At 42.4% G+C, this 12,143-nt stretch overlaps 1 protein-coding gene across 1 annotated transcript in view; it reads right to left on the bottom strand.

The window, feature by feature from the left end:
- SND1 (staphylococcal nuclease and tudor domain containing 1) overlaps positions 1-12,143 on the bottom strand; it is a 967,943-nt gene that overhangs the window by 882,807 nt on the left and 72,993 nt on the right. The window contains exon 9 of the mRNA XM_082257077.1: positions 10,219-10,309. Coding sequence (XP_082113203.1) covers positions 10,219-10,309 — 91 coding nt within the window. The remainder of the gene's footprint in view (positions 1-10,218; positions 10,310-12,143) is intronic.

Raw genomic sequence — 12,143 nt, 5'->3', positions numbered from 1 at the left:
ACTTCTGCAGGTTCACCAGCCACCCGAACTCTTGTAAAAGAGGTCATGGTGATCTCTAAGTTTAGTAATAGAGCCGCACGGAGCAGAAGATCGTCTAGGTGACCTAGAATCGATATGTCTCGTTGTCGTAACAACATCAAGACTGGGGCCATCACCTTTGTGAAGACCCGGAGAGTCGAGGCGAGACCAAAGAGTAACGCCACAAACTGATAATACTCTTTCTACGAAAAAATGCAGGAAACGCTGATGTCCTGCATAAATAAGAAAGTGAAGATAGGCATCCTAGATGTCTATGGACGCCAGAAAATCCCCGATGCCGGGACGCTGCTACTGTGCGAATGGACTCCATCTTGAATTTTTGTACCCTGACAAAAAAGATTAAGTGCTCTTAAGTCCAGAATTGGACGCACTTTGCCCTCTTTTCTGGGTATTGTGAAAAGGTTTGAATAGAACCCTTGAAATGCTCTGTCCAAGGAACGTGGACCACCACTCCTTGTTGCATTAAATCCGTGACTGCCCCCCGTAAGCTCTTAAGCGATCCGGGGATAGTCGAATATTGGAAAGGAGGAATCGCACTGGGAGAGATTGACATACAATCTTGTAACCTGACCGTATGACCTCGCAAACTATTTGTCCGAGATTCTGGAAAGCCATGGATCCGGAAACCGGCGAAGACGTCCCCCCACCCCAGTTATGGGTGGGGGCGCACCTTCAGGCTTTAGTAGTCTTATCTTCAGGTCAGGAAGAATCGGACTTTTGCTTGCCCGACCAGCGTCCCCTGAAACCTCCCGAAGGAGCTTTGGAGGACTTTGTTTTCTCACCCGTGGATGAAAAAATTTCTTATGAGCGGAGAAAGAAGGCCCCCGTCTTTGACGAGGTCCTTTACCCTTAGTACTTTGTGGTAAAAAAGTGCTCTTTCCCCCAGTGAGATCCTTGATGATCTCATCTAAGTTGGCTCCGAATAGACGCTCTCCTAGAAAAAGAAGATTAGCAAATGCTTTTTTGGAACCTTGGTCAGCTGACCAACATTTTAGCCACAGTGTATGCCTGAGGACCACTGCTGAAACTGATGCTCGCGCCAATAATGGAGTGGCGTCTAACGCCGCGTCACAAACAAACTAACCCTTGTATCATCTGTTCCAACAAATCTGATACCGCCTGCTAAAAAAATCTTGCCAGGACCAAAAAGATCCCAGCAAGGAACTTAGGTCCTTACTCCTGACTAGACAGAAAAAAAAAACTGACATCCTGTAGCAGAGAGAGGGAGGATATACCCTCTGGGACTGCCCCTAGGGTGGAGCCAGAACGTTTTTCTTTCTGCCTAGTCCTACTCCTGCGGAGGCAGCATAACCCTATTGATGAGAATCAAAGAGGACTACGTCTGTCAATGAGCGACAGAGAAAGACAATTTTATTTGGAGGACAGCGTCGCACGATCACGCAATGGTCAGTTAAAGTATCAGTGCCCCATCGCAAATAATGGCCTGTCATTAAGGGGGTAAAACCTTCCGGTCCAGAAGCGGTTAAGGTGACTTTAGGGAGCACAAAATGTGGTAACACTGACTTGTAAAGGGGATAAACATTTGTGCACCAAGGTTTGCATACTCTTGGGGAATTGGTAATATACCATTTTTAAAGATAACAAGTGAGCAGGCAAAACATTTTCAATTTCTTTACGGCATTCATACTTAACTGTAGGTCATAACAGAATGGCACAATCAAAACAACATGGCAACAAAATGACTCCTGTTCAAAAAGTCGACATACCCTTAGCTCTTAATACTGTGTATTGCCCCCTTTAGCACCAAAGCCAGTATGCAGTCTTTTGTAATAGTGGTCTATGAGGCCCTGAATTCCTGCATTCATTAACTGCATGTTTGAGATCTCCCCAGAGAAACTCAATATTAAGGTCAGGAGACTGATGGCCACTCCAGAACCTTCACTTTTTTTGCTGTAACCACTGGAGGGTCACCTTGGCCATATGCTTAGGATCATTGTCGTGCTGGAAGGTCCAAGAGTGTCCCATGCGCAGCTTTTGTACAGAAGAATGAGTATTTTCTGACAAGATGCTGCCATCGTCTTACCAATAATTTTCACAGGATTCCCTGTGCCTTAAGAGCGCTCACACCCACAACATCAGGGAACCACCATTATGCCTCACAGTGGGGAGGATATTCTTGTCATTATAAGACTTGACGCCTCTCAAAAAATAGAGCTTATGGTTGTGACCATAAAGCTCTATTTTGGTCTTGTCACACCAGATTACTGTGCCAGAATCTATTAGGCATGGCAAGGTGTTGGGCATATTGTAAAAAGACTTTTGTGGCACTGGCGCAGAAAAGGCTTCTTTCTGGCAACTGAGCCATGCAGCTCGTTTCTGTTCAAGTTTCGTATTGTGCTCCTTAAAAAAAATGCCCCTCTTTCTAGAGCAGCCTGTATTTCTCTTGCACTTACCTGTGTTTTACTTTGTATCCAGAACAATTCTTCTGGCAGCTGTGGCTACAATCTGTCTACCTGACTTCAGCTTGGTATCAGAGCTCCGAATTTTCCACTTCTTGATTGTACAGTATTGGCATGTTCAAGGCTTTGGATATCTTTTTACATCCTTTTCCCATCTTTATAAAGTGCCATTATCTTGTTACACAGGGCTTTGGACAGTTATTTTGATCCCCATGGCCCAGTATTTAGCCTGCTCAGTTCATCCACATGAGCATTCAAACTGACTACACAGACACTAATTGCAATTTAACCGCTTGCTGACCGCCGCAAGTAGATTTACTGCGGCGGTCAGCCCCTGCCAGGCAGAGTGACGTTAATTAACGTCACTAGCCTGGGAGGGTCTGGGGAGCGAGCGCGCGCCCGCGGAGGCGCGCTCCCGCTCCCGCGCGGTCACGGACCCCCCCGCGCGTGTGACCAGCGGACCCGATGTCCGCCGGCCACTCGGCGATCGTCGGGGGAGAGGGAGAATGTCAGGCAGCTTGTGTAAACAAGCTGCCTGTCATTCTCCTCGCTGTAAAGACACTGATCACACGGATCTAGTATGTAGATCCGTTGATCAGTGTCCTTACAGCTAGAGCCACAGCCAATCACAGTAAGAATCACGCCCCTAGGGACACACACAGCCCCTCCCTCCCAAATAAAGTTAACCCCTTCACTGCCAGTGTATTTTTACAGTAACAGTGCATATATATAGCACTGATTACTGTAGAAATGTCACTGGTAACCCCAAAAGTGTCAAAAATGTCAGTCAAGGGTCCGATCTGTCCGCCGCAATGTCGCAGTACCGCAAAAAAAAAAAAAATCGCTGATCGCCGCCATTACGCGTTAAAAAAAAAACAACAAAAATGACAAAAATCTTTCCCTTAGTTAGTAAACGCGATAACTTTTGCGCAAAGCAATCAAAATACGCTTTTTGCGATTTTTTTTACCAAACATAGGTAGGATAAAACAAATTGGCCAAAAATGTTAAAAAATTTTGATTTTTACATTTTTTTTGGGGGAATTTCATATAAAAAAATGTGAAAAATATTGCTATTTTTGCAAAATTGTCGCTCTTTTTTTGTTTATAGCGCGTGATCAAAAAATCGCACAGGTGATCAAATACCACCAAAAGAAAGCTCTGTTTGTGGGAAAAAAAGGACGTCAAATTCGTTTAGGTACAGCGTCGCACGACCGCGCAATTGTCCGTTAAAGTCACGCAGTGCCGAATCGCAAAATACCCCCTGGTCTTTTAGCAGGAAAATCCTCCGGGGCTTAAGTGGTTAAAAAGCCACAGATGTGGGAAATTAACCTTTGCCATTTTAACCTGAGTGACTATGGGTTTCTGTACAAAGGCCAAACATTCCAGGGTATGTAAACTTTTCATCAGGACCACTTGAGGTGATTTCTGTTATGACTTCTAAAGGTGCCAAACTATGATAAAAACAAATACTTTTTTGGCATGATCAGTCATTTTCAATATCAATGCCAAAATGTCATGATTTCTGTCAGAGTATGCAAACTTGTGAGAACTGTAGAAGCAGTAATCTCTGGCAGGCATGAGTCTTCAGTCTGATTTCATTCAACTACTCTTGCATGCTCGTAGTGCGACTGTGCTTTCCTATGTCAGCAGTTGGACCATTTTTTGATCTACAGTAGGGGTGTTAAACATGCAGCCCAAGATGGCTATGAATGTGACCCAACACAAAATCAAACTTATTTAAAAATGTTGACTTTTTTGGGCATTATTTTGTAAAAATGTGTGTACATTTAGCGAACACATGCAGCCGAAAAAAATGACGGTCTTTGCTGGACTTTTATACGTTTTGACTTCCCAGAAAAATTTTTTACCAACTCATCACAGTCACACCTTCTCCATGTCATCAGTTTTTAGCAGCACCTATATTTGCATGCATTTTCAAGAAAGAATCACGTGACAAGCAAAATTAGAACCAAAATATCCAATGAGCACCTAGAGAATTCATAGAGAATTGCTTGACATCCATGGAACCAGATAATGGGTAAGTTGATCAAGGACAGTGCCAAATATTTCACTTGTTTTAGGTTATCATTATAAAGCCAAATCAGATAGGTAGATCTATTTCAGTGATCGTTAACTTGTGATCTGCCCAACTTTTTCTGCTCATCAGCTTTTTGTGTATTTTACGTTTGGCTCAAGACAATTCCTCTTCTTCCAATGTGGACCAGGGAGGACAAAATGTTGGCCACTCCCTCCTTGTTAGCCACTCCCTCCTGTCAAGTGCCCCAAGAGCAAGCTGCTTGCTATGGCGGCACCTGAGCCGAGCTGCAGCTCTATCTATTCAGACATGGAGATGCCGTTCGGCCCCATCCCCCTCTTTCCTGATTGGCTAGCTGAGCTTGATTGACAGCATTGGGAGCCAATGGCACTGCTGCTTTGTTTTAGCAAATGAGGAGAGAGTCCTGGATGGCTGAGGTACTCATGGACATTACTGGATAGAGATGGGGCTCAGGTAAGTATTAGGGGGGCTCAGCGGGTCTGCTGCCCACAGAAGGCTTTTTATTTTAATGCATAGAATGCATGAAGATAAAAAACTGACATTACAACCCCTCTAAGCTCAAGCTGTGTCAAACGTAGAGACTTCCCACATTTTCAAACAATCCCTACAGGAACCTAATCTAAACCCTTTGTCTGCAGTCAATTATATTAACTGCCATCACTACAAGATAAAGCAAAACCGCAGTTAGTGTTTCAGTTGAATCCTGCTTACTACAATGTACAGTAAGCATTTTTCAGTGTATCCACCCCCACATTAACCACACTACTTTGAGTAGTTTCTACTTTCTAAGAAAGCCGGTCTGGCATTTCCTCTAAATGGCAATTTTAAGTTGAACATGTCCTCAAATATACATTGCTGATGCATTGCACGCAAAAAGCAGGCAAATTATGGTTAAACACTGCCACCTAGTGGCTATAGCCATGTCTAAGGCAGTCTGTTTTATGATGCATGTCAACCCATTTGTTACAAATATTTGGTGTTATATCAGTTTTTACTACTGACTGGGCATTCAACAGTTTTTAAAAGCTTAATTGTTACCTTGGCACAAGAAATGGTGCAATTTGTTAGGCAAAGGAACAGCAACCAATCAGGAGTTTCATTGCACTGTTCACCCCAGACAACTGAAAGGCATTAAGCCTTTGTCATTCCTTTTATGTTAAACTTTAATTGCACATTTCAATTAAAGAGGACAAATTAGACTTTCCATCCTCCCTTCCAGAAAGTGTGTTCTGGTTACTGAGTGTTATTGCATATTCAAAATCTTCAACAGAACAAGCCACCACAAGGGTAGTAAATTGTTCTTGCTTATCCAGACCTTTCACATACAGTGCACCCAGAAAGTATTCACAGAGCTTTACTTTTTACACATTACATTGAAGCTTTATTCCAAAATGGATTCAATTCATTATTTTCCTCAAACTTCTAAAAACAATATTCCATAATGCCACTGTGAAAAGTTTATTTGAAATCTTTGCAAATGTATAAAAAAAAAAAAATCCATGTACGCAAGTATTCACAGCCTTTGCTCAATACTTCCTTGAAGTACCTCTGGCACCAAATATAGCCTCAAGTCTGAGTATGATGCTACAATATGGCACACCTTTTTTTGGGCAGTTTCTCTCCTTTGCAGGACCTCTCATGTCTCATCCGGTTGGATGGGGAGCGATGGTGAACATCCATTTTCAGATCTCTCCAGAGATGTTCAAGTTTGGGCTCTGTCTTTGTCACTCAAGGACATTCACAGTTGTCCCATAGCCAGTTCATTATTTTGGCTGTGTGCTTAGGGTCATTGTCCTGTTGGAAGATGACCCTTCACCCAAGGAGCAGGTTTTAATGTATACCTGTGTAAATTGCTGTATTCATCGTTCCCTTGATCCTTACTAGTCTCCCAGTTCCTGCTGCTGAAAAACTTTCCCACAGCATGCTGCTGCCACCACCATGCTTCACTGTAGGGATGTTATTGGCCAGGTGATGAGCAGTGCCTGGGTTCCAGAAATGATGCTTTCCATTCAGGCCAAAGAGTTCAATCTTGTTTCATCAGACCAGAGAAGATGGTTTCTCTTGCTCTGAGTCCTTCAGGTCCCTTTAGGCAAACTCCTGGCAGGCTGTCATGTGCCCATTTATGGAGTGGCTTCTGTCTGGCCCCTCCACCATACAGGCCTGATTGGTGGAGTGCTGCAGAGAAGGCTGAGCTCCTGGAACTTTCTCTCCCCACAGAGCAATGTTGGGGCTCTGTCGGAGCGACCATTGGGTTCTTGATCACCTCCCTAAGGCCCTCTCCCCCAAACTCAGCTTGGCCAAGCGGTCCGGTCTAGGAAGAGTCCTGGTGGTTCCAAACTTCTTCCATTTACAGATGGAAGCCACTGTGCTCATTGGGATATTCAATGCTGAAATTTTTCTGTACCCTTCCCCAGATCTGTGTCTATACAATCCTGTCTGGGAAGTCTACAGACAATTCCTTGGACTTTATGGCTTGGTGTGTGCTCTGACCTACACTGTGGGACCTTAGACAGGTGGGAGCCTTTCCAAATCATGTACAATCAACTAAAACCACAGGATGATCAGTGGAAACCAGATGCACCTGAGCTGAGTCATGGCAAAGGCTGTAAATACAAGTTTTTTATTTTTAATACATTTGCAAAGATTTCAAATGATTCTTTCAAGTTGACATTATGGGGTATGGTTTGTCGAATTGAGGAAAATAATTAATGTAATTTTGGAAAAAGGCTGCAACAGTGGAAAAAGTGAAGCACTGAATACTTTATGGGTGCCCTGTAATACTGCTCTCATGGTTATATACTTTTTCCATTATTCAGTTTGGACCATTAGTCCTTATTCAACCAATAGCCGAAACCAACGTTTTACCTATCGTTTCCTTAAACCTGCTTAATTTTAAATATGCACCCTTCAATCACCTATTCTAACCAGTCATGTGATCTCTCATGACAGCCAGCATCAGCTGCAAAGGAGAGGGCTCAATAACAGCTGACAAATGCTTGGGAGCTGTGATGTCACCCATAGGCGCCCAATCCATTGTCGACGCTCCCGTCCTCTGCTCTTCTGCAGCCGCCACTGGTGACACAAAGGGAGCTAGATTAGGTTACTTTAGAGTATACAGTTCTTAAGCCTGGCACACTCAGTTTTTTTTTTCTTTCGTTTAACCAGCTGTGCTAGTGCAGAGCTTTCCCCTGCTGTGCTTTTGTGTTCTGACAGGTTGCCAATGCTGATTGGATTACCAATCAGATGCTGTTTTGCCAGCAAGCCTATTCGACAAAAGTACTGAACACAGCCGAACCAAATGAATCAACCTATTTTCAGCCCATGTGTACCCAGCGATACACAGATCAGCAGAGATGTGCTGCAGGGGAGGGAGCAATTTCATTTTTTGCTATAGAAATGAAAATGAGCAGAAAAATTTGGAAAAATATTTTTCTTAGTTATAAAGTTTTGCAAATTCTTCATAAATTTAAGCCAAAAGTATTTTGCTACAATTCTATGCATACATTTTAAAATTGATCAGTCCTAATGTCCTGAATGCCTATCATTTCTTGAGGCCCTAAATACCACGACTGTACAAATACCCTAAATCACATTGTACTATTCTTCTTGAGTATCGCGATCTCACGTGAGTGTCACTGTCTATACTGTTTATGTACCAACATTGTTATCTTGTGTATGACATATCAACCAATTGTGTCAAAACCAAGGTAATGCAAGGGTCACTTCTATACTAGACAGTAGGGATGATCGAACGGTTCGGCCCGAACATTGGGTGTTCGAGGTTCGGCCGAATTTAGAACTTTTTGCCCAAAAAGTTCGGAATTCGGCAACCAGAACCGCCCAAAATGCAATGCTTCAGGAAATGGGCTTTAAAAGCCCGTGATTGGACCAGAACCATTCCATTAGCAAAAGCCAATTGAGGGGGCAGGAGAATGCTAGGAATGTGATTGGAGTGACTAGGGGGTCCCTAGACCAATCATTAGTGAATACGCCCCCCAGTATATAAGATCGCCCCCGCCATATTCCCAGCATTGTTATACTGGACATGGAAGAGTGTGGAAGCAGTTCTGTTAATTTTACTTTAAAAGTGTCATTTAGCTATTTTTAGTGTGAGGAAAGGGATATCTAGTGTAGTTAGAGTGCTCCCTTTACACTTAAGTTAGCTTCAAAAATTTAGTTTCTGTAGGGAAAGTGTTAAGTGTCAGGGGACCGTAGTGTAGTGTAAGGTTAACTGGCAGTGACTGCTATGGCAGGGTGACAAAACCCTTCCATAGCAGGGTGACCGCTATAGAGAAATGATCATTTCTCTGAATAGCTTCGGGACACCATTATGGCTTCTCACCAGCCTAGCATTTTTTATGCTGCAGGGGCTGCCACTGCCAGTGCTTTGAGGACATGTTTGATGTCAGACATGACATCTGAACATGTGTATAGGGGGTATATATAGACATATATGTCTGTATTATATACCCCTAGACATATATAGGTGTGATAGTAGCAGAAATAAATGCTTGCGCTAATGAAATCATTTACAGTAATATATTTCTGCTACTATCACACCTATATATGTCTAGGGGTATATATTCAGACATATGCCTATATATACCCCCTATACACATGTTCAGATGTTTTGCCTGCCTCAAAAAAACCCCCAAAAATGCCAAAAAAAACGCTAGCGTCAAAAAAAAAAAAATGCCCAGGTGTGTTTTTGCTGGCATTTTTTGGGGGGTTTTGGAGGCAGGCAAAACATCTGAACTTGTGCACAGTACCACTATACACAAGTTCAGATGTTTTTTCTGACTGCAAAGAACCCAAAAAAATGCCTGCTTTGAAACCGGCAAGGTGTTACAGCAGCGAAGCCATATTCCTGTGCTCAAAGTTTTCTAATACAAACAATCTTTTTTTTCTGGTTCTGGAGATGCTACAGAGCTGAAACTTCACAGGTACACCTTTTAGACCCCCCAGACACAAAATCACACAAAAAAAAGTTCTTAAAAATTGTCATTTTTGATAAAAAAAGCCAATTATTGAAAAATTAAAAAAAATAAAAAAAAAAAAGATTTTTTGATTTACTTTGGATTTCAGATCTGGGGGGTCTAAAAAGTGTACATGTGAAGTTTCAGCTCTGTAGCATGTACAGAACCATAAAAAAAAAAAAGATCGTTTGTATTAGAAAACTTTAAGCACAGGAATATGGCTTCTCTGCTGTAACACCTTGCCGGTTTAATAGAAGGCATTTTTTTGGGTTCTTTGCAGTCAGGAAAAACATCTGAACTTGTGTATAGTGGTACTGTGCACAAGTTCTGATGTTTTGCCTGCCTCCAAAACCCCCCAAAAAATGCCAGCAAAAACACACCTTGGCATTTTTTTTGGCATTTTTTGGGGTTCTGTTGAGGCAGGCAAAACATCTGAACTTGTGTATAGTGGTATATATACACACATACATATATTTATATACACACCTAGACATATATAGGTGTGATAGTAGCAGAAATATATTACTGTAAATGATTTCATTAGCGCAAGCATATTAGCTGACATTGCTTTGTGTTCCCAGCTCAAATTATAGCTTGTTTACTTTCATTGCAAAGGTTCCACTGCAGTATATGACAACAGGCTGGTATAGTAATACAAAGAACTACAGTGCATATAACTGGTAACAAGTTATGTTAGTGGTCAGTGTTAGGTTAGTGGTCAGTTACCTTAGCAACAAATTGCCTGTCTTTTTGATCCAGGTTTGCCGTGGGTGCAACATAATCCCTCCAAATTCGTGCCTTGCGTTCTTTGGCATAACTATTGGCAAAGTAAAAATAAATAAAAAATAGTTACTGTATGCAGTATATTGTTTTTGTTCTACATTAGCAGCCTAAATCATATTAATCCATCAAGTAAACTTGTAAAAAAATATTACAACCAGCAATTTCTAGAAATATTCACTTACCTGTAAATGCTTTATCTTGGGGTACAGTGTAATACATGCTGGATTATTCAAATACCCTGGGTCATAGGATGCTACCTTCAGGTTATTGGACAGAGGAAAAGCTTTTGGATAAGTCTCATTTGGGCATACCCCCAACTCAACACCTTTGAGACCTTTTAAACAATGTCGAGTAACATGGGAACAGAGGGGAGGGTGGCCTTTACCCTGAATTTCAACATACAAAAATTAAAGCACACAATTACTTTAATTGTACAGTACAGGACACAGGCTGAATATTCAGAGACCCTGGGATGTCCCTAGCAATGAATCAGATGAGCAACAAAATAGAACTGAGTCGATTGGTCCAAGAAAAAAAGAAAAGGGTCAGACCTAACTCACTGTTGCTTAAAACCTTGTGACAAGCTGCACTTAAGAGACCTGGATATCTTAGCAGAAATTAGAGACTCTGAATTGAAGACCAGGTAGCGTCCTTCTGAAACACTATCAGATGCTTGAATGGTGCAATGCCCAGGAAACCGCGACCAATCTGGTGAAGTGAGCAGGTAAGGGTACAGGAAATAACAGTGTGCAGGCATTTACAGTAAGTTTTATCCATCAGGCAATAGTGGATTTTGAAGCAGGGTGCGCTTTTGAGGACAAAGGGGTTAGTGTAGAGGCTGTGGCTTTTAGATAGGAAGCCCCGACTACATTGAAACAATAGTCATTTCCTTGGGGTGCCTAAAAGCAGGGCACAAGGAAGGTTGGATAAGGTTTTTAGAATGATAACACCTTACGGTGAAAGACTTGAGCGCAAAACTACTTTGTCCTTGTAATAAATCTGAAAGATTGCTTACGAGAGAGATTTCTCAGGCATGGCAGCTGCCAACAAAATCCACAGTGCATGGGTGAACATCCCCAATTGGTTCAAAGGGTGGTTTAATCAGAGCAGAGGGGGCCAAGCTGAGATCCCAATGACGCACATAGTACTGCAACAGGGTACACCCTAAAAAACGTTTTTACAAAGAAGCCAAAGGCTTTTGGAATATAACAAGGCAGAAATATGTCTCTAAAAGTATATAGAGGTAGGTTTTCATCAAGTCCTAACTGCAGAAAATCCAGAATACCAAAACTAATGCCTGTGTTCACATAAAAGGTGAAAAAAGGTCTTCACGTACAGTAGATTTCTAAAAGTGTTTTTTCCGGCTTTGAGTAATACGAGAATGACATTGAGGGTGGTACGGGGAGGGGGCCAGATTCCAGATAAGAGGCCAGATGTAGTCTTGGATAAATCTGCACTCGTGGGAAGCAATTAACCTGAACTGAGTCCAAGAGAATTTCAGAGCATCAGATCAGTGGTAGATGATCCTTGATACTGGCAACAGGGGTAACCTGTTGAACCTGAAGGCCAAGATGCCCACATATGGCTTCCCCCATTTCTGACATAGGGAATTGAAGGTCGGGATGGATGGATTTCCTCAGGCAGCGCCTGCACAATTTCTCCACTCCTGGGATGTGTCAACAGCAGAAGAATGCTGAGCAGTGCTGTTCTGTCCAGATTAGACTTGCTTCCTTCAAGCCTACCTGATGGTTCCCCTCAATTGATATAAACTGCTGTGGTGTGATTGTACCTTGATTGGCTGTCCTTGGGAAGGGTGGGAATCCAGTAGTGCAAAGCCCATTTTATTGCGCTGCGTTCCAAGATGTTGA

Source organism: Pelophylax lessonae (assembly GCF_965119305.1).
Source record: "Pelophylax lessonae genome assembly, chromosome: 4".
Classification (NCBI taxonomy): domain Eukaryota; kingdom Metazoa; phylum Chordata; class Amphibia; order Anura; family Ranidae; genus Pelophylax; species Pelophylax lessonae.
Note: the sequence above shows the minus strand (reverse complement) of the source record. Positions and strands in the feature narration are given on the sequence as shown.